At 45.5% G+C, this 25,940-nt stretch overlaps 2 protein-coding genes across 3 annotated transcripts in view; one reads left to right on the top strand and one right to left on the bottom strand.

Annotated features, from left to right (window-relative positions):
• nup205 (nucleoporin 205) overlaps positions 1-19,552 on the bottom strand; it is a 39,641-nt gene extending 20,089 nt beyond the window's left edge. For both annotated transcript variants that reach the window (XM_080437774.1, XM_080437775.1), the window contains exons 1-15: positions 19,482-19,552; positions 17,259-17,401; positions 16,719-16,890; positions 15,821-15,965; positions 15,167-15,326; positions 13,651-13,879; positions 12,570-12,734; positions 11,497-11,672; positions 10,396-10,512; positions 9,856-9,993; positions 9,562-9,712; positions 8,911-9,107; positions 7,918-8,100; positions 7,014-7,064; positions 339-548 (exon numbers count right to left, since the gene is read on the bottom strand). In XM_080437774.1, coding sequence (XP_080293900.1) covers positions 339-548; positions 7,014-7,064; positions 7,918-8,100; positions 8,911-9,107; positions 9,562-9,712; positions 9,856-9,993; positions 10,396-10,512; positions 11,497-11,672; positions 12,570-12,734; positions 13,651-13,879; positions 15,167-15,326; positions 15,821-15,965; positions 16,719-16,890; positions 17,259-17,401; positions 19,482-19,509 — 2,265 coding nt within the window. In that variant the 5' untranslated portion in view covers positions 19,510-19,552. The remainder of the gene's footprint in view (positions 1-338; positions 549-7,013; positions 7,065-7,917; positions 8,101-8,910; positions 9,108-9,561; positions 9,713-9,855; positions 9,994-10,395; positions 10,513-11,496; positions 11,673-12,569; positions 12,735-13,650; positions 13,880-15,166; positions 15,327-15,820; positions 15,966-16,718; positions 16,891-17,258; positions 17,402-19,481) is intronic.
• Positions 19,553-20,058: 506 nt separating this feature from the next.
• agk (acylglycerol kinase) lies at positions 20,059-25,650 on the top strand. The gene is made up of 14 exons (XM_080437577.1): positions 20,059-20,304; positions 21,249-21,288; positions 21,390-21,469; positions 21,569-21,644; positions 21,737-21,862; positions 22,617-22,711; positions 23,273-23,342; positions 23,628-23,704; positions 23,807-23,864; positions 23,977-24,124; positions 24,338-24,435; positions 24,557-24,627; positions 24,724-24,808; positions 25,104-25,650. Exons 1-14 carry the CDS (start codon positions 20,195-20,197, stop codon positions 25,236-25,238), a joined length of 1,269 nt encoding a protein of 422 aa, XP_080293703.1. The 5' UTR covers positions 20,059-20,194; the 3' UTR covers positions 25,239-25,650.
• Positions 25,651-25,940: the final 290 nt, after the last annotated feature.

Genomic DNA, 25,940 nt, shown 5'->3' with positions numbered 1-25,940 from the left:
ACATAAAAACCCTGCATATTTCATAGCAAAATCTAGGATTTTAGCCGGCATTTCAAGGATTTTAGCCCGCATAATAAAGGATTTTTGCCCGCGTTTTTCTGGAGGGTCTAAATACAGTGCAAACAGCTTTCGAATTTCGGGTTAACAGGGTCAGCACTTTATATGTTTTTTGTACATGTACGGAGAAGTACGGGCTTTGTGCGTAGATTATCATAGATAATCATAGACTATCATAGATACGAAAGCAAAGGTCAGACTCGATAAAATACATCTATGATAGCTTGATCTAAGGCTACTAAACTACCAGTGAGTGATCCGTACGGGGGTCAGGCACGTACCTTCTCAGCAGGACGGCGATAGGCTCTGGTGGGGAAGGGGAGGAAAACAGAGTCCCGCAGGAAGGCCAGGTACGGCTCGAAGCCCGGCACGCGTAGCCCCGCCCCCAGGTTGGCGGGCAGGCTGCTCTCCACCAATGTGCTGATGAGCTGGCAGAATGCCCGCGTCAGAGGGTACTCCTCACAGCTGGACTCGATCTCGTTCAGCTCCACCTGTAGGCCACACATTCACATACAGGTCACCTGACACACACACTAGGGGTGCAACACTTAATCGAACTAATCATTGATTATTATAAAAAAACATATTTGACTAAAATAATACAATTTCAAAAATAACTAAAATAGCCGATCTACAAGCTCATAACGCTTTGTGAGTTTGTAGTCAGATCGGCTATTTTAGATATTTTTTTGTAGGACAAAGTATAAAATAGGGCCAAAGTAGTTCTACTTCATTCCTACTGACCGCCAGAGGCAGTGTTTTCAACACCTGGATATCCATCACGCGCTCGCGTATGGGTCGAATATTAATACCAACAAAGTCACTCGTGACCTGTGTACGCGCACGCCACCTATATAGGTGCGATGCACACAGCGTTCATCCTCTTTCATCTTTTCGCCTCCGGAGCGTAAGGTCGACCAACTTCAGCTGCGCGTGAAGTCTTGCAACCAACACGGTTGGAGCTACGGACCACGTTCGTCCTCCAGAGACTGCGTAGCCTGATTTATATATTGGATTACCCCGTTCATAGGGGCATCGGAAATAAATTGGATTACCCCGTTCACAGGGGCATCGGAAAAGAACCGAAAGGAAGAGAAAAGGACAAGGAAAAAGAGAGGAAGCATATAGCTGCAGCATATAGCTGCAGCAACGGTGAATGGAGTTAGCGGCTGCTTGTTAGCATCCGTGGCTAACGACAATAACATCGAGGCGGTCCAGGCATGGAGCCATAGCTGTGCATCGGCGACGGTGAGTGAATGTTTGGGCTGTGTTTACGGAAATAAACAGATATATATTGCTAGCCTAGCATTGGGAGTGTCTCTCGCTCCACTTCTGCTGGTCGCTGGGCAAGAGGAAAAAAAAAAAAAAAAAAGGAGAGGAGTATTAGCGTTGAGTGTGTCTCGCTGCCGCTTTTACTGGAAAAGTATACTGCTAGCCTAGCATTGGGAGTGTCTCTCGCTCCACTTCTGCTGGTTGCTGGACAAGAGAAAAAAAGGACAAAAAGGAGAGGAGTATTAGCGTTGAGTGTCTCGCTGCCGCTTTTACTGGAAAAGTATACTGCTAGCCTAGCATTGGGAGTGTCTCTCGCTCCACTTCTGCTGGTCGCTGGACAGGAAAAAAAAGGAAAAGGAGGATTAGCGTTGAGAGTGTGTCTCGCTCTGCCGCTTTAATATACCGCTAGCATTGGGAGTGTGTCTCGCTCCGCTGCTGCTGGTCGCTCGGCAAGAGAGCAAGAAAATAAAAAAAAAAAAAAAAAAGCGTAACCACGGTGTGGCCCACTGTATTGTACCGTTAGCAATTGGCATTGGGAGTGTGTCTCGCTCCACTGCTGCTTTGGTGCTGCCATGCTGGCAATGTACGCCGTCTGTAACACATGCTCGGCTGCTCTGGGGTCAGAAGATGGCCATGACCTATGCCCACACTGTCTTGGCATTGGGCATCTGAGGCAAGCCTTAACGGAGGACGCTTGCGCTAATTGCAGTATCATGTCTTCCGCTGAGAGGGAAGAGAGGTTGGCTATGGCTGAGGAGGATACCGGAGAAGAGATGCCTTCCTCAGGAATGCCAGTCTTGAGCCCTGTAGGGGGTCTTTCTAAACGCCAGCGCCTATCTACTGGGACCTCAGGCGCCAAGAGGAGACGTCAGGAGGACGATCCGTTGTCTCGCAAGGTGGACACATTGGCCTCGGAGTTTGCTCAAATTAAGGCCCTTCTCCTCAACCTGCAGCCTGGTGCTCCCCGCACCGATGCTGTGGCCCCAGCTCCTCTACTCCAGGTTACAGATGGGAACTATGGCCACGATACGGTCGATGTTGCTGATCAACATGAGGACGATGTTATGTCCATTGCAGCCTCGGACTCCCAGTTTGCGTCCGGAACGGCAGAGCATGAGGTCCTGGAGGAAGAGGGGGGGTCCCCCACCCGCTCAGTGACAGGCTCTCAGGGGTCTGGAGCAGATGCTCATGTGCCTGGGCTCAATGCAGCTAGGGAGGCCGTTCAGCTGGCATTGTCACAGCTTGGACTGGAGGCCCCCCCTGGGGAGGCCCCCCCTCCTAATGCCTTCTTCAGGCACGCTCAGCAGTCCTCTTTCAGTGTGCCACCGTCTGAGGACTTCATCAAGGAGCTTCAGCAATGTTGGTCAGATCCCAGGGCCAAGGCCAGTCTCCACCTGTCACGAGACTGCAGGACCTTGGCGTCCATGGACAGAGCGGGGGAGTATGGGTTAGACCGCGTGCCGGCTATGGACCCTGCCATTGCATCCTTAATACTGTCCCCAGATGAGGCCCTCAGACCGGATGCTCGTTGCCCACGAGCACAATGCAGGGTCACCGATGACTACCTCACCAGGAGCTACGATATAGCAGCTCGGGCGGCGCGTATCGGAAATTCTCTTTCCCACCTTATACTGGCCCTAGACCAGTCCCTCCGCACGGCGGGGGGTGACGCCCCGTCACAGAGCCTGAGTGAGGCCTCACTCCACGCTTTCGCTTATATGACGAGGGAGCTTGGCAGACTGATGTCCACTCTGACTTTGGCTCGTCGCCAGGTGTGGCTCGCCCAGTCCCCGTTGTCGGAGGGGTGCAGGAGGACACTCCGCACACTACCTGTCATTCCGGGCCAGATGTTTGGGCCCGCAGCTCAAGAGGCCCTGGAGCGTAGTGTTCAAGCGAACAGGTCCAGGCGCCAGTTTGCGGACTTACGCCCAGCACCGTCACCTCAGCCTAGACGCACAGGCAATCCTTACCCAGCAGCCAGGGGCCAGAGCTCCTCGGGAGCCAGACGTCCCTTTCCTCGGCAGGACCAACCCCAACAGGGCCCCCAAGAGCCTTCTTTCCGGCCGCCCACAGGCAGGGCTCCTAGGCGTGGGGCCCCTGCCGGCCGATCCTCTAAACCATTCCAGGGCCGGGGGAGTCGGAGGTGACTCTCCCGACCCGGGCCCCAGCCGGTTCACCCCACAACATCTCAGCCGCTGGGAAGCCTTGACTCCAGACCCTTGGGTGGTGGCAACGCTGTCCGAGGGTTACAGAATTCAATTCAATCGTCGGCCCCCGAGTTTCACAGGGGTACGGATGACGGTGGTCGACGACCCGCTGAGGTCTCAAGCCCTCAGCCGGGAGATTTCAGAGCTCCTAGAGAAGAGAGCCATAGAGTATGTACCTGGTTCAGCTCAGCTAAGAGGGTTCTACTCCATTTATTTCCTTATTCCGAAGAAGGACGGCGGCCTTCGGCCGATCCTCGACCTCAGGCAGTTGAATCAGTACCTGAAGGTTTTTCGTTTCCGAATGCTGCGCACAGTGGATGTTCTCCAGACTGTGGCAGAGAACGATTGGTTCACAAGCATCGACCTGAAAGATGCTTATTTTCATGTGCCAATAGCACCACACCACAGACAGTTTCTCCGCTTTGCCTTCAAAGGGCGGGCTTATCAGTTCCGGGTGCTCCCATTCGGGCTCTCTCTCGCCCCCCGGATCTTCACCAGATGCGTAGCGGCGGCGCTTGCTCCGCTGCAGGCCAGAGGCATGCGGATCCTCCCGTACTTAGACGATTGGCTGGTATGTGCTTCGAACCAAGAGCAGGCACTCAGCGATACGTCCACCCTTCTGGCCCATGCCGCACGGCTGGGGCTCACGGTGAATCTCGCCAAGAGCTCTCTGGCTCCCAGTCAAACTGTTGTGTTCATCGGCATCGCCCTCAATTCGGTTTCAATGCGGGCCTGCCCCTCCCCACGGAGAGTGGACGACATTGTGGCCCTTGTCGCTCGTGTACGGGGAAGTACAAGGCCGACATACGGCCTGCTCCTTCGTCTGCTGGGCACATTGATTGCGGCATCCGCAATTGTGCCCCTGGGACTCCTTTCGTTGCGCCCCCTGCAGCGGTTGGTCAACGGCTTGGGCCTCGACCCCAAGAGGCACCAGAAGAGGCTGGTGAGGAACTCCAGCCAGTGCCGTCGGCTGCTAGAACCCTGGAGAAGGAGGGCGAGTCTATGCCGGGGCGTCGCCATGGGCTCACTGCCCTCTCGCCGGGAGATAGTGGTGACGGATGCATCTCTCTCAGGCTGGGGGGCTGTGTGGAGTCACAGGACCGTAAGAGGAACCTGGGGCCCTCAGCAGGGGCTACTACATATAAATGCGCTGGAGCTCCGTGCAGTGTACTTAGCCCTCAAACATTTCCTTCCCGCCTTGGAAGGAAAACATGTCCTTGTCCGATCAGACAATACATCAACGGTCTACCATGTGAACCATCAGGGAGGTGTCAGGTCCAGGCAGTCTCTGCAGGAGGCTCAGAGACTCCTTCAGTGGGCCTTTCCTCGCCTGGCCAGTCTCAGGGCAGTACATCTGCCAGGTGTTCACAACCAGGCTGCAGATATGCTTTCTCGCCAGAGTCCTCCTCCAGGCGAGTGGAGGTTGAACCCCTCAGTGATTCAGGAGATCTGGGAGAGGTACGGGAGAGCAGAAGTGGATCTGTTTGCTTCAAGCACATCAACACACTGTCGACTATGGTTCTCCCTGTCGGATCCAACCAGTCCATTGGGGCAGGACGCATTAGCTCACCCATGGCCCCTAGACTGCCTTCTATACGCATTCCCTCCAATTCCACTGCTCGGGCTGACGCTTCACAGAATAGCCACATGTGGTCACACGGTGCTGCTGGTGGCTCCATACTGGCCGGGGAGGATATGGTTTCCCATGATCCGACGGCTTCTCAACGGAGCGCCTTGGCCTCTCCCGTCGAGACAGGACCTCCTGTCGCAAATAGGGGGCCGCATTTGGCATCCCCAGCCAGATCGCCTCCAGCTTCATGTATGGCCCCTGAGGGGCCGGGTTCACTGCTGAACTCCTGCGATCAGGCGGTTGTCCATACCTTGCTGAACGCTCGTGCACCCTCCACTAGAGCGCTGTACTCTAACAGATGGAAATTGTTCCGTAGTTGGTGTGAGGGCCAACAAGTGGATCCAGTCAGGTGCTCGGTACCAATACTGCTCCGCTATGTACAGACATTGTTGGTTAAGGGGCTCTCAGCCTCTACACTGAAGGTGTACGTTGCCGCCATTTCGGCTCAGCACGAGCTGGTGGACGGTCGTACTGTGGGATCTCATCCTTTTGTGAGTCGCTTTCTGAAGGGGGCTCTTAGATTGCGCCCCCCGCATGTCACTCGGGTGCCCTCGTGGGACTTGCCTACGGTCTTGGAAGCCCTGTGTTCTCCACCGTTCGAGCCGCTGGAGCGGGCGGATCTCAGGTGGCTGTCTGTTAAAACCGCCTTCCTCCTCGCCATTACATCTGCCAAGCGAGTGGGGGAACTCCAGGCCCTGTCTGTCGCCAGGGACTGTTTGAGGTGGACTTCGGATGGGTCTGGGGTTACTATGTGGCCCAACCCCTCCTTCCTTCCAAAAAGGCTTTCAGCCTTCCATATCAACCAGCCTGTCGGATTGACGGCTTATGCCCCACAGCCGGGGGCAGAGGGATCGCATCCTGATCGTGGGTTGCTGTGCCCCATCCGGGCCCTGAGGCAGTATGTGGATGTGACTTCTGTGTTTCGGAAGTCGGACGCACTGTTTCTCTGTTATGGAGGGCACAGGAAAGGATGTGCTCTGTCCAAACAACGACTCTCTCACTGGATTGTTGAGGCCATTCTGCAGGCCTACGAACGCAAGGGTTTGCCTGTTCCTCATGTGAGATGTCATTCGACCAGGAGCGTGTCCACCTCCTGGGCTGCATTGAGGGGTGTCCCACTGGCTGACATATGTGCTGCAGCACCGTGGGCCTCTTCCTGCACGTTTGCCCGCTTCTATAGAGTGAATGTGGCCGCCCCTCATCCCATGGCGATGGCGGTGCTGTCGGCCTCTTCTACCTGCAACTGATGTTCAGGTAAGGGCAGGTTCCTCGTGACTATGTTGGTATTAGTCATCCAGGTGTTGAAAACACTGCCTCTGGCGGTCAGTAGGAATGAAGTAGAACGAGAGTTATGCATATAACTAAGGTTCTACGAATTCCGGATGACCGCCAGAGTTGACTGTCACTCGGAATCTCGTTCTCGACGAAAAGATTTCATGAGGATGAACGCTGTGTGCATCGCACCTATATAGGTGGCGTGCGCGTACACAGGTCACGAGTGACTTTGTTGGTATTAATATTCGACCCATACGCGAGCACGTGATGGATATCCAGGTGTTGAAAACACTGCCTCTGGCGGTCATCCGGAATTCGTAGAACCTTAGTTATATGCATAACTCTCGTTAATCATACTACCGTAATAATTTTTTTTGTTGATTATAATTTTCTTTTTGAATTTTTTCATGTTGATTTGTTGATATATATTATTATTTTTATTAGCCCAAAAAAGGCAACGCTTCTCGATTATTTGGTTAATCAAAAAGGTAATCAATAGAATAATCGGCAAGAAGATAATTGATAACCACCCTAACACACACACACACACACACACACACAAAACAGCCTACCTCAATTCCAGCACCCTGTCTCTGTCCTGGGACTCGCACCGTCTGGAGTATCTGCAGGTGAGAGTTAGTACATGGCAAAATCCTTAGTGTTCATTTAAATCAACATCCGGATTTCACTGTGTGTACATGCAATGAAAGTGCTTCTGGAATAACTGGTCAAAGCATGCGAGTGGAGCGGAGCAACCATATTTTAACTGGAGCACGGAGCTGACCAAGTTTGAGCATGCCCAGTCTAATGGTCGGATACACAGCAAATTAAACCCTTAACAGGTTTATGTCTCCGGTCTCGTAAGATCCCGCACTTAATTCTGAACGGGTTTCTGTGATTCAAATTTCTGTGTGTTTGTTAATTTCTTATGTCAGTTATGTTTATATTACCAGTCAATGAAAGGGTAGAAAGAGAGAGAGAACCAGGTGATTAGCCACAGGATTTATTATTATTATTGTCAGTCTTATTAAAAGGACAATACCTACGTAAAAAAAAAAAGACACTTGGATGGTGTGTATTTTGCGACATCGTAACTCTCACATAAAGGGTTTGTACGGGGTGAGTAGTCTAGGATTTTACTTTAGGGGTTATGCATTTGTTGCTCTTGAGTGGTGGCACGTAGCATGAAAACAGCCTTGTGTGCGTGGAGCGGCATTAACCCACACTCGCATGCCGTTTCTGTTTGTCCTATCCACAAGCCACTCTGATGTCTCAAACTGATGGACAAACATGATGAATCACAGAATGTCACCTAAACCACTTTCAAACTGGCATAGAAATAGTGAAAATAGAAGATCTACAATCCCACAACACTATTTTGACTAGTATATAGGGCTTAGGTTGTTATAGCCATTTAACTTTGTTTTTGTATTCATGTGAATGGACTTGTATCAGTATTGTGTCCCCTGGGCATACCTGTGTGTATTCCAGTGACTGCCACAGTGAGGCAGCGATCTCTGGGGACTTCCCGAAGGCAGACAGGCAGTGCAGCAGCTCCGCCTTGAGGACAGGAGGGACACTGCACTGCAGCAAGCCCAGCATCACCACCACAGGGGTCCACTGGGGGTGTTCGCACAATGCCAGACGAGCATTTTCACTCTGAAACAACAAGCACGTTCACCGTTTTATTGCAGCAAACTGAATGTGAATGGACCGAATACAAGATTTCCCTTCTCACCCATCAGTGCATTTACAGCAACCCCCCCCCCTACCTCAAAGAACTCCTCACACCAAAACCCGCCACCCGAAGCCTCCGTTCCAACAACACCAACCTCCTTGTTGTGCCTGACACCAACCTCCGCACCATGGGCGACCGGGCCTTCTGTCACACAGCCCCATGTCTGTGGAATGCCCTCCCAGACCACCTGAGAGCCCCACAGTCCACTGATGCTTTTAAAAATGGACTAAAAACCTACCTTTTTAAAAAAGCATTTTTCTAATTTTTCATGGACTTTGTTTTTTGTTTTATTTTTTCGTACTGAGTTTTAATTTCTAAATGTTGGCCCTTTAGTTTAGCCTGGTTGGGTCTATTATAATTGTTTTGTTGCCTATGCTGTTTTTATACTCTGCTTTTAAATCTGTAGCACTCTGAGATTCGCAAGAATGTAAAGTGCGTTATAAATTAAATGTATTATTATTATTATTATTATTATGGAAGTTTCACGAAAGCCAAGGAAGACATTTGTAATTCAGGAGAAAACTGGACTACCAGTGATAGCCGATCTACAAGCTCACAAAGGGTTGCAGCATGATGCTTTCTTTGTTAGCTTGTAGATCTGCTCTTACCGCTCTTGCGCGACACAGGCATGCAACCAAGTATAAATCAGGCTAGTACTAGTAGCCACAGTCGACATCTGCCTAGTGGTTAAAATGCCACTCCTGCTTGTGAATGTATGTGATGGGTCATACCCAGGTGATGATGGTAGTGAGCAGATTCAGGAAAGAGGTGAGCCCATCCAGCTCTCTCTGGGTGATGCCCCTCAGTGGAGGGTGGCGGTACTGCGATGCGTCTGGGTTGGGCACGTCTCGTCTCAGGTTCTCATGGTAGAGCATGAGAGAGTGGAAGAAGTGTTCCCAGGACACCGGGTTCCCTGCTACGCCCTCTCCTGCATCAAACATACACAAAGTTACCCCTCATTTATGCTTGGCTGCACGCAGTGTCATGCACTGAAATCGACACGTTGTGAGCTTGTGAGCAACTAAGTATAAATCAAGCTTTAAATGCCATTTGTGCTGATAAACAATACTTTGTATTTGCTACAATCTGCATGGATTTCTCTCTAAACACTTGAGTACAGACCTTCACCTAAGTCTAAAATGATTCCCACTTTACTTACTGGAAAGTAAAAGGGTCAACCAATTTGGGGCCACGGCCTTAGGAGCATGAATGCACACTGCAAATTTCATTGCAATCCGGTCATTCGTTTTCTAGATATGTTGGTCAAGGACAGACTGACATTATATATCCTCCTTGGTGGAGACTGTTCATTTCTGAAAAGCCATGTTTTTTTTTTAGGAAAAAGTTTTCCGCAGATAGCAGTGAAAATGTGACAATATTACCATGTGGTGCTCCGTTGGTTTTCAGCAGACTGAAGCAGTAGTGTGCACACTGAGGCCCGTTGGCCAGGCCCTTCAGCATGCGCAGATAGGCCATGCAGAGAGTGGAGGGCAGAAGGTCTCCCATTTGACGCACAAACTTAGACAGAACCACCTGCAGCAGAGCACAGAAATAAGAACCGAGTGTTGCAACAAAGGGACCCACAGAACCACTCAGTCTCTCAGATAGACATACGTCTATGGCTATTCTGTTCATTGTGCAGTTTTACCACTTCTACCACAGGTTTCCAGACTGACCTGTTTGTGTGGAGGTCTCTGTAAGGCCATGCCCAGGTAGGAGCCCTGGAGAGAGGTGTGTTGGAGAGACTCTGTTGGACACCAGAACTCCAGGGCCAGCTCCATGCTGAACGGGTCTTTACTGTAAAACTCTCCTATCTGGAGACACAAGAAATAAGGAACCAAAACGGCACTGTCAAATCCTGAGTGTTTATGTAACTCAGAAACTCAGTGCTACAGCTGACTGGATGCTAATAAATACCAACTTGAATGAATTGGGCTTTAGAAGCATGAGTTTGCCTTTTTTATGTGCCAATTTTCTCCCTTTCTCCAAATCTGGTCATTAAAACAATTGCTTGGTGACACCTCTGTGTCACCCGAGCGCCCTGCTTGATGATTTTATTCATTTAGTTTTTAGAATTTCAATTTGTGTGGATTTACTTCACTAACACAACACTTTGCACCCTTGTTAAGATAAGGGTTATGGACTGGTTTTATATCCACACGGGGAAAGTTCCTTAGATCTGTACATGATCTATACATGACATATGGATTACTGACCAGGGTCATTAAGTGGTCCAGGTCTTTCTTCAAGGAAGATGGAGGCTCACTGCCCATCTGCAGTGACATGTGCACCAGGCGTGCATCTTCATCAGCACGGTTACGTAGCTGCTTCACCTGCAAAGACAGAAAACCATCGATGTCAGCTTACCATGTGACAGAAAAAAAAGATCCATGCTGACTTCAGAGAATTTGCAATTTACAATTTTGGCAGACGCTCTTATCCAGAGTAACGTGCAAGATCAGAATAAGCATGAACTCTAGTCAACAAACAAGGTAGTCACATAAGTACAATGCAGAGAGAACAATTTAGTGCCTCGAAGTAACTAGGATACCAAGTCAACAATCTGAGGATGTGTCTAAACCAGGGGTCTTCAACAGGGGGTCCGGGACCCCTAGGGGGTCCTCAGAGTTGCTACAGGGGGTCCGCCAAATCTCTGTGTGATAGGATCATTGTTTTTTACACTAACCAACACTTGAACCGGCCAAAAATAGCCGATCTACAAGCTCACAACGCCTCGCAGCACGAGGCGTTATTTTCGGCAAAGAGGGGGAAAAAAGAGCAGACCAAGTGAGTGAAAGTTTACTAAGTATTGACGGTTTAGGTCGTTAAATGTCTGAAAATACACATTAACATGAATCCAACATCTATGAAAAGCTTTAATCTGCAACACAATTTTATGTAATATACAGTATAGTGGGGGTCCCTGCTTCATCTCTCTCTCAGTTAGGGGGTCCTTGGCCTGAAAAGGTTGAAGACCCCTGGTCTAAACCAATGGTTCCCAAAAGTTTCAGGCCCGACCCCCCAAAATAATAATATTTGAACTGGGGACCACTCACCCTTACAAGCACTTAGAATTGTACGCATTACATTTAGTTTGAGTCGGTTCCAGATCAATATTGTTAAAATAGCCAAACTACAAGCTCACGCCTGCGAGGCATTGTGAGACCCCAGTTTGGGAACCACTGGTCTAAACAACATACTATTTAAGTAACACTATTAACATTTGTGGTCACGCAAAAACTGATCTATGTAACAAAAACATGAGAACAGCGTCTGTGTGAAAGAAAACAAAAAACAGTGGTGCTGGCGACTCTCACCTTCATGGGCATGAGAGCCAGGAAGTCTGTGATGAGGGAGTGGAAGCGACGGATGTAGAACTCTTCCTGGGCGAAGCCCTCACATCCCAGCATGCCCTCCTTCAGGAACAGGAAGACGTCTCCCTGCAGGGCCTGCTCAGCCAGAGCCTCGTCTGCCTCCGTGAACTCCACCAGAGCTACACGCAGTTAGGCGTGTACGTGCACACACACACACACACACACACACACACAATTAACACATTGATTGCCAAAAACGGCTATAGCCGTTTATTTAAATCCAACCGTCGAGTGCCATAAACGGCTATAGCCGTTTTTTCCAAAAAAAAAATCTTCTTTTCCACAAGGGCCGCTCTCACGCAACTTAGGAATGATCCTATAGGACCCTGTAAAATGGAATGGACGGATGTGAATCCAGTCCAAAAAACATCACTTCCGTCCGCTCCAATGATATGGTCTTGAGAAAAAGGTCCATATCTCCATACTTTTTTACCGTGGTGAAAACAAGCCATTTTCGACGCGCGATCACTCTGCAATGGCGGATCGCGCTAGAAATATTATTGTTCCAGTCGTTAGACGGGACACTCGGCCATCACCCAGAGACCCGGTGCTCGGTAGGAGACTCAAAGTGAAACCTTTGAGTCTCCTACTGGATACATTAGCATCTTTCCGCCGGTCATCAAATTATTGGCTTAGGAATGCGACAAAAACAAAAAAATCTCGAATTCAAGGCTTCATGGGGTGTGTGTAATTGCTAGAAAATATGTCATTTTTTGGGTGAACTACCCCTTTAATATAGCTAATATAGGACATTAAGACACACCAATGAACAACTGTTAATATGAATGGACCCACCTAGTCGGGGCTAACGCTGCTTAATGACATTTTTGTTAATGGAGTGAGTCCTGAAGGAAAATATTTGTTGGTGGAGCCGAATAAACTAAAACAATAATCAATAATGATCCACTGTTGTTCAAGGTAGAACTGTTGCATAAAAGCAATATCACATTGGAGGTCATGCTGTGTTAGTGAATATCCGTACAGCTGGCACTAAGTCTGTTGCAGTACAGCCTTACCAGAGCCCTGTGGTAGCTGGGACAGAGCCCTGAGAGCCAGGGCCCAGGCCAGACGGCACACTGCCTGCAGGCCCGGAAGCTTCCAGGTTTGGCCTTCCATCAGACGACTGTGCACTGCAGACACATACTGCCTCTCTGTCAGCAGGGGCAAGGCCTGGAGCAGGTCTAATGAACCAAACACAGAGGCCATGAAGCTATGTAGTAGCAAAGAGACACGTGAACATCCGCTAACATGAAAGCTACAGGAGTGCACTTGGTGTGCGATATGAAATATTAGCTTATCATACAAACACAATCATTGTATAGTTAAGGTGGTGTGAATGATTTTTTTCATATTAAATTGTTAAATAACTATATTTCCATAGCAATCATTGCTCTAGACTCAGAGTGTTTGTGTGTTTGTTCAATAACAGGGGTCTCCTCATCTCTCCAGGTCTTTAGTTAACAGAAAATACATTTCCAGGTCGATTTCAACCAATCAGGAGAGAGAACTCACATAGGATACAGGATAAACAAGTGAAATTGGAAGTGATTAAACAAATAAATGAGCAGATAAAATTGGAACACAAGCTGATAAATGATCTTTGTAAGGTTCTCCCTCCTGACTGGATGAAATGGTTAACCCAATTGAAAATGTATTTTTTTGGTTAAGTAACTAGCTGGAGACGGGGAGACAACTGTGACTCAAAACAAACACTCTATAGCAATAATTACTCTAAAAATATAGCACTGTCTATAACTTTATAAGAATACGCTTTTTGTTTTAACCAAAAAATAATCACTTACGCACACATCATAACATCATTGACTGTCTCCATTCTGTGGTCAAATGCTTCTGGAGAAACTAAACTTTTCAGTTGCTCAGAACTTCAGGGGCAGTCCATTATTAAACATATGGGGGATTTATTTTGTGTGCACGACTGCCCGGTAATAACTTATTATCAAAAAAGCAATCGACAGAAAAATCGCTAAGAAAATAATGAATAGTTACAGCCTTATCTGAGTGTCTATGGATGGTCACATGCATACCAAAAGCCAAATCAACGAAAAAATAAGCCATCTTTCATTCAGTTCCTGGTACCTTCTCGATCTTCTGTGCCTTGCTCTAGGAAGCTGACATCCAGGCAGTACAGCAGTGACATGACCAGTGCCATGCTCACGCTGTCCAATGAGCCATCAGCTTCGGCAGTCACTGTCTCCAAGTGTCCAATGAGAGCCAGGGTATCGTCTTGTGTCAACGGCGACTGGCAGGTCCAGGAGAAAAGGCAGTCTGCCAGGGCCTGTCTGGATTCTTTGATGAGGTCAGATACCTGAAAAAAATATATACACAAATTCAGACCACGATCCACATTCCTGGACCTTTACTGTGTGATGCTTTCTTTTTTGTCAAAGCACAGAATAGATGACACATTCTTTGCTCTAAGCAGGCTTTCAATTCAACTGGTGAGTTGCTGTGTAAGGCTGCAGTATACTCCCAATGTGGTAAGTAAATAAGAACAAAATTACATCATAAGAACTCCGGCAGTGGCTTTCTGTTCGGCAGTTCTTGCACCTCCAATGTTTAGTCAAACTCCTCCGCTAACCGAACATTGTGACTGAGTGAGTGTCAGAGCATCAAAGTGGCCGAGATTTAATTTATTTCGTTTTGTTTCCGCACTCTGCCAAAGTCTTGATTCAGCCGGCAGTGAAAGCAATGATACATTTGAAGAGAAGTTGGCTGAGGAGGTTAAGAGGTACTAGTCTCCAGGGCCAACGTCCAGTAGGTACAAACACCTCTGTAATACCACTCTGAGTGACCATAAAAAACGGTCGCAGGAAATGGCAAAACCTCAGTGGCAAACTGGCCACAGAGCGTCAGAGGGAGATCCAGGTGGTAAAGCCACCGTTTTCAGGGCTGTACACAATGCTTTAGTGACTTGAGCGAGCCACTGTGTTGCTAGTAGGGGTGTGCGCAGATATTCGGATTTCCTATTAAACAGGGCTGCCCCTACAAAACGTTTACAAAATAATATTTGTTTATTCTATAAATATATTTTTTTATTGAGATTTTGCACCCATATTGCTGTCATTAATAAAATGTTGCTCTTAACAAGCAAAATAAGCAAATACATTAAGTATTAACAACAGTGATATGCGGGCCTGTCACACTGATTTGCGCATTGCTGGTCACCTGCAGCCTGACTGCTGGCATCGTCATTTCCCAGTGCAGTGAGTGAAGCTTACTCAGCTAGCTACAGACTCTGTCGGTTTGAAAAAAAGGATGTGAATCATCTTTTAACTTGTACTGCCCGCAGCAAAAATATTGGCGACAAAAATAAAAAAATATCCATGAATTCAAGTCTCCATGGGGTGACTAATCGATAGAAAAAAAATTTTTTGGGTGAACTATCCCTTTAAGAACTTTTCCCATGTCTCCAAACGAACAAAGCTCAGGAAGACTAGAGGCTCATTCATGTCTCTAATGGGGATCCTTTAATAACCATAAACATAAGCTCTTGTCGTTTGGAGTATGCTGTGTAGACTTTACATGCCAGACGACTGCTGCTAGAGGAGGTTGCAAAAATATATGTAATTTCCAGCTAAACGTGAGCTCTCACCTCCTTCCTGTGTTTTTCATTTCCCAGGCCACGCTCCTTCTGCAGACGCTCAAACTCGCGGGTCACATCGATCTCTGACACCAGCGTGAGGATGCGTTTGGTCAGGCCCTGGCTCATCAGCTCGTCTGTGAAACGCGTGGCCAATGCCACCAGCTCCCCACTGAGCAGGAGACAACCAACAATCAGTTGTTATTCATTTGACCACCTTTAATGTGGAAACAGTTAACAGCGAGTGCAGTGAGCAAAGGCATTAATTAAAGCAATAACAAATCTCATGACTGAACTGTTTTGTCAGGCCAAGTCCCAATCTGCAATTTGTGAATCAGCGTGAAAGGAGACCCCCACACTAGCACACTAAATATATTACATAACATAATCTCAGGGTTTATGGGAGATGCTTCTGAACATGTATTCTTTTGCTAGTTTGACCAATTCAAATACTCTTTAATCTTAAAATAACTTTTAGGGTTATACCTCATTTATACTTGCTTGCGTGTGAAAATAGCAATATACAAGCTCACAGCACAATGCATTTTGAGCCTGCAGAGCTTGTATTGTAGATCGGCTATTTTCAGTGTGCAATAACGGGTTGCAACTAAAGAAAGCCAAGAGTTAGCGAAGACTCTGTGTGTGTGTGAGAGAGGGAGTAGTGACCTCAGTTCCAGGGTGAAGGTCTTGCCGTGGCGGGACTGGATGAGGGAGCGCAGCGAGTTGGCCACGCACAGCTTCCCATCCCAGTACAGTAGCACTGCCACCAGGCCTCGCGTCAGACCTGTGAAGTACGGCTGCTGGTGTTCACCTGGTGACAGACACAGATATACTGTATACATCAAACGCTGTCAGGTGGAAACCTTGTACTTTAGTCTAAACCCCATTTAGTCAAGAGCTCTTTTTAATACTTTTCATTGGTTAAATATTTAGAAAACCCATACCCCTGAGAGATGGATTGCTGAGAAGGAGCGCAACACCTACCATCAGCTCCCATTAATTACCGCATGACTTAGTTACCCAATCCGTGCTACTCCTACGATGAGTTGGCGCCGGTGCCCAGGATGGAACCCAGAACCTTGTGGTCCAAAGGCAAGTTGCTCTTACTGACTGAGCTACTACTGCTACCACAGACGCTTGGCACTAGTCATAAAGGTGACACTAAATCAACACGTCACATTGTGTTTACACAACACCTGACCATTTCTTACCAACAAACATTGAAATATGAATACCATAGGGCTGCAACTATCAATTATTTCCTTAGCGATTACTCGAATAATCGAGAGGCACCTTTTTTTTGGATAATCAAAAAAAGTTAGAGTTCTGATAACCACTTACTGTAAGCCCTGTTTCATACTTTGGCGTACAATGGTGTCGCATAAATACAGAAAATTGCTGATCTACATCATCACAACATGTTACATTGCGATGCGTTGTGAGCTTGTAGATCTGGTATTTCAATTATGCTTTATAATCGATTAAATCAATTAGTTCGATTAACTGTTGCACCTCTAGAATACCATGCGCTTTAATGTCTTTCTTCATCGTGTGGACACAGTACCTGCCAACAGCAGTTCCAGAGCCGCCACCTCCCCGATGTCAAACAGGTCACTGAGGATGAAGGCCTCGGACAGCAGCTGCTCTGGTAGGAGCCGTGACCCCTGCTGACCTTGGATAGCGATTCCCTCCGTGCTGGCCTTACGCACTTTCTCCCTCTGCTCAGCACTCTTTGGCTGAAAGGAAAGATTGAAGGCATGTAAATAATTAGTACAAAGTAAAGCACCTGTTAATTACAAGGTTAATTGCATGTGTGTGTGTGTGTGTGTGTGTGTGTGTGTGTGTGTGTGTCCTGTAGGACTGAGCGAAATACCTTGAGATCAATGTTGTGATGATAATATTGTATTGTGATGTTGATAATATAATTTCCCCCCCAATAAAAAAAACTGCTTTAAAATAAGGCTAAGTGATTAAAACCAAGAACAGACAACACTTATGCAATACTATGATATTACGTAATCTCATATCACGATTCACAATATCATTAATATATTGTTCTCACAGGGTTTCTGTGGGTTTCTGTGTGTGTGTGTGTTTCTCTCACAGGGTTCCTGAAGAGCGACAGGAAGTGTGGTTTGTGTTTCTTGAGTTGCAGGTCGAGGAGGTGGACGCTTTCTGGCTGTCTCCTCCATACCGCCCCCTCCACCGTCTCCCACAACTCCTTCAGCGGCCCCCACAGACTGGCTCCTACACACACACACACACACACACACACACACACACACACACACACACACACACACACACACACACACACACACACACACACACACATTTTAAACACTTAAACCATGAGTCTTCAACAGGGTGTCCAGGACCCCTAGGGGGTCCTCAGAGTTACAACAGGGGGGGTGCCAAATCTTTATGTGAAAGGAACCCGTTTCTTTATTAATGTTTTTGCATTGACCACTTGAACCCTAGAATCCCTATTCCTGGGGGAACATTTGCCAAGAATTGCAGATCTACAAGCTCACAACGAGTCGCGCTGCGACGTGTCGTGAGCTTGTGTTTTTCGGCAAAGAGATTTGGTGGAAAAAAGTGTAGACTATTGAGAGTTTCAGTGGTTAGCCTATTAAACATATTAAGAAAAATAAGATAATGTGTAAACAAACAAACAATTTAACAAACAAAACAAAAACACTAATTTACACAACACTGATGATAGTGCTGGCTAACATAAGCAAATGAAGCTATCTATTAAAAAGTTTAATCTGAAACATACAGTTTAATATAATATGTAGTGGGGGTCCCTGCTTCGTCTCTCTCAGCTAAGGGGTCCTTTGCCTGAAAAACGTTATACCCCTAACTTAAACCCTTCAGCAGCCGCACAGATTACACAATTTCACACACACGTTTTTTGTACAATTATCCCTATATACAGTATTTAGTTGACCGTAGTCCCCCAGGGGCCAGGGCTCTATACTGCTAGTATTATATTTGCCTCTGCACCAAATCTCTTCACCGAAAATAGGGGGTCATACCTATGTTCCCCACTAAGGTTAGGGTTAGGTTTAGGTTAGGTCCTATATTCCCTGCTCTCCCTAGGAAAGCGGGGAACATAGGACATAGGAACATAGGTACGGTCCCGAAAATAGCCTATATACAAGCTCACAATGCTTGTTCACAAGCGTGGGGAAGTGGTCAATATTTGACTTGAATGTCAACAACTCATCATGTGGATTTTAATAGACAGTCAAATTACAATTTTAAACTGAATTTGAGTTGTTTGCTTTGCTTCTTTTAATGAGTCTCTTAGCATGACAAAATGTACAGTATGCTATCCTGCTATATTATTACTATTTCTTAATACCTAAATTATGTTTTACTCGTGTGTGTGTGTGTGTGTGTGTATAATGTAATATAAAAATATATATATTTTTTATATACACACAAACACACACGTGTGTGCTACCCAGGCTGTCCCTGTGCATTTTATATGAACTGGTTGAACCTATAGTTTCGTTTCGTTTTCCAACATAACAACAAGACAGCTGACAGCCAGTCCAGTGCTGGTTTAACTAAAACAGTCAGGAGTTTCTCATGATAACAACCTTCATTTTAAAAGTAAACTATAACATTGTGTCTTCTTCTCCATCGCATAATGTATGAAATAGTGACAGTATATTTGTGTCCAGCTTACTGCCTTCATGCTAACGTTAGCTCCGTTAGCAGCGTTGCCATGTCGGCTTATAAGCAACTTAGGGCTTCTTTTTCTGTAAAGTGTCTTGTAGATATTGTTAGTTTTTTTAGGCTCGTTTCTAGTAGTGTAGTTGCTTATGGCGTCGTTCCAAAACAATATAATCTTTTTTTTTTTTAAACCAGTGGTTCTCAAATATAGTGTTTTTCTGCCACAGGGATAATTTGTGATGTTATGATGTTTCCAAAAAAAGATTCCACATTTATTTTCAAGAGTTTTTGAAAATAGCAGATCTATTGCTTCACGACGCGTTGTGAGCTTGTAGATCGGGTATTTTCAAAAAGCCGATGCATGTATAGGTTTAAAGTGATCATGTGGTCTTTTGGGCATGTTTTCCTAGACTTGGTTGCTTATATTTCTCTCACAAAATATGGCAACACTGTCCGTTAGCCTAGCTTCACGCTGAACTTGTCAAGTATCCTTGATGACCAGCACCATGTGGTCCGTGTGTCAGATAGAATGAAACTGTCCACTAAGACAGAACACATTACGCGCTTCTTCATACATAACAACGTCAATATAACACAGTAAGCGTTGAATTCGTTGTCTGAGGGAAAAAATATTTCATACCCGAATTTACCGCCATCTGCGCCGCCATGATGAACGTTTACTGTGGATCGGTTGTCATCCGGATTGACAGAGGATCCTGGAAATGCGCCTGTAGGAAATTTAAATTAATTGACCCTTTTAAAATACTGTAAGCACAATTACGATATGAGAGCACACATGTTTTTATATAATACATACGGCGGGCACTCAAGTAAACGAGGTGTTTAGAAAATTGATAAACATCTGTACAATCTCTTCAGGCGAGGTCCGGGATCAACACACATTTCGGGTTTCTGATCCTGTTGGAGCGGAAATAACTTTACGTCATAAGCCGGCCGGAACCAATGACCGGAACCCTGCCGGAACCTCTGGTGCCGTGGTGCACCTCCAAAATAATTCCCCTAGGTTAAAATGTGTTTGGTACAATAGTTTGGTTTCTTTTGGTATAATAATCGTCTTGTGTCCAAGAATGCCAAAGAAATCCATACTCACCGCGAGGTTACTTCAGGCTCAGAGCGGAACCATCAAGATTCAAGAAGTCACTAGTAGTAGTTTGACCCGGACATGTTTGTTTGTTACACTACAAAGCCCATGCTAGCATTTTGACAGCAGTAATGGAGACTTGACCGCTGAGATGAGCTGGTGTGTTTACAACTTACTGGTGCAAGACATGAAGCTGATGTCATAACTCTATCATAGAGGTTTAAAGAAGGGGTTTATACACATAATACACCATGGCTCGGGTTGTGAAAGTGTTCAAAACTCTGCGCAATCACTGGAAGAAATCAACGTTTGCTGTGTGTGTCCTGTCCTACGGTGGATACTGGCTGAATGGCAAACACTGGTAGGTATGATCTCACTGTACACTCACTGTGCTAGTAGGTATCTCTTGTGGATTATATCCAGATTATTAGAACCACACCCTGACAACTTGGTTGTCCAATATTATACGTTTTCTGTTATTAGGCTATTTTTTCTAGGTTTATTTTCTTTCTTTTTTACTGCAGAAATTGTATTGTATGTGTATAGCTGTATTTGTGTTGTATGCACTTGTAGTATTGGTATAAATGTATGTATGTACTGTGTGCGTGCGTGTGCATGTATGTATGCATGTAGCCGCAAGCAACTCTTTGATTCTTTTTTTAATATCTGGGGTATATCTAGAGTTGCAATACCAACCCTTGACAGCCCATACATCCAAACAGAAAAGTCCTATCTGATTGTATTAAAACAACGTTAAACTCACCAACATTGCAGCTGTACGGAAAGCTTGAATTATCCTCTTTCTACCTGCAAAGTTTTTGTTTCATAAAAATCCACCCTAGACATGTTATGAGCAACTTTCTATCGATACATTCCATGCATGTGATAATTTCGAAGTGTTAGAGTTTGGAAGCGCTCATTTTCAATAATGCAATGTCCTGCTGCCTCCTGCATTATGTGCAATTTCGAAACGGGTGGTATGCAGAACTCGAACACACTCGAACAAAAACTGTCTATTTAGTGACAGCTAAAAATGGGGATCCTGCATTTCGCCGTTATCTCTATATCTACAGTACATAGACAGTAAAGGAATTCTGGACCATATGATAGACCAAATCTTATCAAATGAAGGGTTTGTGGCCTAATCATATCAAACTGGATGTCCCTGACATTAAAAGGGTTGAGAATCACAGGTCCACTCCATGTCACAAACAGTGAAGCACCAGTCAGACATATAAAAGTGTAAAATCTGTCCTCTTGTTGCGTTCTGTGCATTGTGTAACATAATATCCTTTGTTTTATCAGTGACAATATTCTACGGAGAGAGGCATGCCTTGAGGCCAGGGTAAGAAGTCAAATGTGTCCAGTCTGAGACCTCCTGTCTTTACATAACATGCACTCGCCTTTTTCTTTTATGTCTTTACATAAAATTATTATCCCTGGTAGGAATTTGGTCGTCAACAGATAAGACCACAGGAGCAGCTAAGGAAAGCCACTGTGATTCTAAATCCTGCAGCTTGCAGTGGGTACGACACATCAGAATCTCTAACAAAACCATAGTAAGAGTCATGTTTACATCACTACAATCAATTTTTCTAACCCCCCCCCCCCTCTGCTACCACCAGGAAAGCCAACAACTTATTTGAAAAAAATGCCGCTCCCATTTTACACCTGGCTGGTGTGGAAATAACCGTGGTCAAGGTATTGTTACTTTGTCATTATCATCATGTTGATACATTCACATCAGGTCTATTTGTGTCTGTTTGTGCTTTTTGTTTGTGATTCTTCCACAGACCGACTATGAAGGTCAGGCAAAGAAACTGATTGACCTCATGGAGCAGACAGACATACTGATAGTTGCTGGGGGCGATGGTACCTTACAGGAAGTCATAACTGGTTTGCTGCGGAGGGCAGATCAAGTAGGTATTATACAGTTGCGATGATTTGTCGTTTTGTTGCAATATATTAATTTAAATGGTCTATATACTTAAAGGGGAAGACCACTCATTTTCAACATTGAACTATGTCTTTAATACACCTTAGAGCTGTTGTGTGGAAATAAGAAAAAAGTCCCCCCCCCCCCTCTATGTTGCCTAGAACTGGATAATTGATTGAGGTCATGTGATCAGTGACATACGCAGGGTGTACTTTTGGCTGAGGGGGCGGAGCCAAAAGTACACCCTGCGTATGTCACTGATCACATGACCCTCAATCAATTATCCTTTGCTCGGCAACACAGAAGGAAGGGGGGGGACTTTTTTCTTATTTCCATACAACAACTCTAAGGTGTATTAAAGACATAGTTCAATGTTGAAAATGAGTGGTCTTCCCCTTTAACGTTTAGCTTATTAGTTGAGCGGCTGAAATATAATTCTCTTGTGTAAAGCGACCTTTGAGTATTTAGAAAAGCGCTATATAAATTTGAGGTATTATTATTGATGAGGCTTCATTTCTATGATTGCCTGTGTGTCACTTGTATCTGAAAATATGTCCACCAGAGAGTGCTGTGGCTCAACTATGCTATACACACCCCCAGGTTGCCTTGTTTGTACATAATATAAAATATAAACATGAAAACAAGAGAACAAAAAGGGAAGCTGTATGTGTAGGTTAGACAGTTTGTCTGTCCTGTTTGTCTGTTGTGAGTCATTGATGGATGTTTATAAACTACAGGAGGCATTCAGCCAAATCCCTATTGGGTTCATTCCACTGGGCTCCAGGAATTCTCTGAGTCCGAGCCTTCACCTCCTCAGTGACAACCAGGTCAAGTAAGTAGCAGTGTCACTCATGGGGATTAAAACTGGTATTCCCATCACATATGTGTTTATTAAGCACTTTCATCCTGGCATCCCTATTTTGGGCAATGTCAAAAGTTTGAAAAATAAGCCAATCTGCAAGCTCACAACGCATCGCATCACGATGCGTTGTGAGCTAGATTTGCTATTTTGCTATTTTTGTGTATGACAAAGTATATATGGCTTAAGTGGTTAAGAATGATTTGTCAGACAAACAAACACAATTGCCAATGTTTGGGGGAGAGAAGCCGGGCAGGGAGCGATATTTGTCGCTGTGCTAGTGACTCCTATGGGCTGGGGAGAGGACTATCGGTGGGAGGTATTGAACAGGAGCAGTAGGACGGAGGCACTACGTCCTGCCGGTGGGGGCTTCTCACTGGCAGCCTGTGGCATGTTAGCCCGTAGGGTACAACAGCAATTATGGCAACACAGAAATGTGTGGGGAGGGACAAAACGACTAAATTGGGAGGTAAAAAAGGGGTACAAATATTTGGCTACTCTGTCCTCAGAAAGTTTCTTTCCTCCACTTTGTAGGCACATCACATCAGCCACCCTGTCCATTCTGAAGGGAGAGACGGTACCTCTCGACGTGCTGCAAATTAAAGTGAGTCAGATACTTTTCAGTTTGAACAATTTTGTATTAACAAATGTAACCAACCCTGCATTTGTCAGCAAAACAATTCCAGTACACATGTGAGATAATTAGTTATAGATGATTGAATAAGCATGCTATTTTTTATTAGATTAAAGCACTCTTTTTTTGTTGTTGTTTTGTTAACTTCACATTCACATTGTGGTGTGTAATCTCAATTAATAACAACTCAACTGCAATTCTCATTACTGTGTAATTCTAGAGTTGGCTAAAGTTGCTGTCTCTTTTTTCCTGTAGGGGGAGAAAGAGCCGGTGTTTGCTCTGATGGGACTGCGCTGGGGTGCTTTTAGAGATGTGGCTGCTACCATCAGCAAGTAAGAATTACTACTACTTCAGTTGTATTCTAAGACCTCACTTTCTGAATAGAAAAGTACTGGTGCTTGATTGTACATTTACGTGTACATTTTCTTCCTTAGATATTGGTACCTTGGACCATTAAAGACAATGGCAGCACATTGGTTTAGCACGTTGCGAGTAAGCCTAATTGTCTTTCCGTCTACATAACACATGTAATTTAATGTGCCATTTAATTGATGAGTAGCTTGTTGTCCCCCCTCCGTGATGACCTGCCCTTTACGTCCCTCAGGAGTGGCCTCAGGTACGCGATGTTTCAGTGTCCTACCTGGCGCCCAGCCTTCGGCCTGCTGACCTGCCCATAGAGAAGTATGTGCGGCCGAACCTGCTTAATCGCATCATCCGCAGGGTTAAAAATTACTGGAACCCACCTATTATAGGTAACGTTGCATGTTTATGTCTTGATGTTTATATCTTATGTTTTATCTTATATGTTTAATTGTTGCCTTTGTCGTGCGCCGAAAATAGAAGTTCTACAAGCTGTTGTGAGCTTGTAGAACTACTATTTTTACACTAGCACGCACTCAAGTATAAATCAGGCATTAATGTTTATACATGTTCTGGGGCTGCATCCGCTCTGTTTGTTTGTTTAGAGCCTCCGAAAGAAGAGGAGCCGGAGAGGTGGGAGGAACAGCGTCTGTCCACACACGAGTTGCTGATTAAAACGCACAACAATAACCCAGTGGAGAGGGTCAGTGGAGACAAAAGACTACTTATAAACTATGATCATTAAATACTGTAGTTGTTGTAGCCCATTATCCCTCAGAATATAATGACGGTACATTTTCCTGTTCATGCATCTCCTCTCTCAGCGGATAAACGATTCGCTGATGATCTGTGCAGAGCCAGACAACTTCACAGTGGGAGAGTTTATCACCGTTGGGTCAGTAGCTGTATACTGCATGCGCACACATGCTGTAAAGGCAGCTAGTTTGTTCAAATTATACATTTTAAATTAAACTTATGTTCTTTATTATAGAAAGAAAAAAGAGGAGGATCCATCAGTGTTTACTAAACACGGCACTAACCTGGAAGTGGGCGCCTGTCAACTCCAGCTACCAGAGGTCCGATATCCCTCCACTCAGATGAACTTATATCTCTTATATCATTTTGACTAAAAAGCAAACCCCTGAAATACTGCAGATGGTATCATTTGGTAGCTCACTATTATGCATATAATATATACTGAAGATCGGTTCTTTTCACTTGCCGCAAAGAACTGATCTTCAAGCTAACATGTCGCATCACGACGTAGCTTGAAAATCTATTTGTGGAGTATACCTACATTGAGCTTATGTGTGTCTCTCTAAGGCCCAGTGTATTTTCTGATTACTTTCTGTCTTTACCGTGACCCTACAGGACACAGGCAGCTTCTACAACATTGACAATGAAGCGTACGAGGCCATGCCTGTAGAGGTGAGGCTGCTGCCACGGAAACTACGCTTCTTTATCAGCGCTGAGCGCAAAGAGCAGCTCCGCACGCAGGTGCAGTGAAACCATAACTTCAGAGGAGGACGCATAAGGATACGAGAGTAGTGGAAGAAACGCCAGCAGTGACCCACTTGCCTCACGGTCCACACATCAGAACAACCTCTGCTTAGCCTGTCAGTGTTCAATTATCATGAACCGTTGGTCTGATATTAGTCTTATAATAATACAGTAATGTATGTCCATAAAATACCTTGGGAGCTGTTTTGACTAGAGCCCGACCGAGTTTTGGGTCCGATCACGATTTTGGAGAATCCTAGAGTGATTGTCGATTGTTTGACCTATATTTAGGAAAAGTATTTATTTTATTTAACCCCTTAAGCCCTGTTCAAACATATTTGATCTACAAGCTCATGCATACTGAGCTTGTAGACATGCTAATTAGTTTTTCTTCATATTTGACATTTTCACCTATTATGCCATGCCTAAAATAGGGACACCTTGTGGAAATATACCGATAGAAATCGGTGCCAATACTGATGTCGTCAAAAAGGTCAAATATATCAGCCAAACCGATATCGGTCTGGCTCTAGTTTCGACACAATCTGGAAGAATGAACACAGTACATACATGCTGTGTATAAACAAGGACCAACCTTTTGTGTGTTTTTTTTCAAGACATTATCATGGTTACTGAACAGTAACAGTTTACCAATATTATTGTGAAACTCATTAAACAATCTGTCCAATTTGTCCTGTCCCCCCTTTT

Source organism: Gymnoscopelus braueri, assembly GCF_963280865.1.
Source record: "Gymnoscopelus braueri genome assembly, chromosome: 9".
NCBI classification, from domain to species: Eukaryota; Metazoa; Chordata; class Actinopteri; order Myctophiformes; family Myctophidae; genus Gymnoscopelus; species Gymnoscopelus braueri.
Note: the sequence above shows the minus strand (reverse complement) of the source record. Positions and strands in the feature narration are given on the sequence as shown.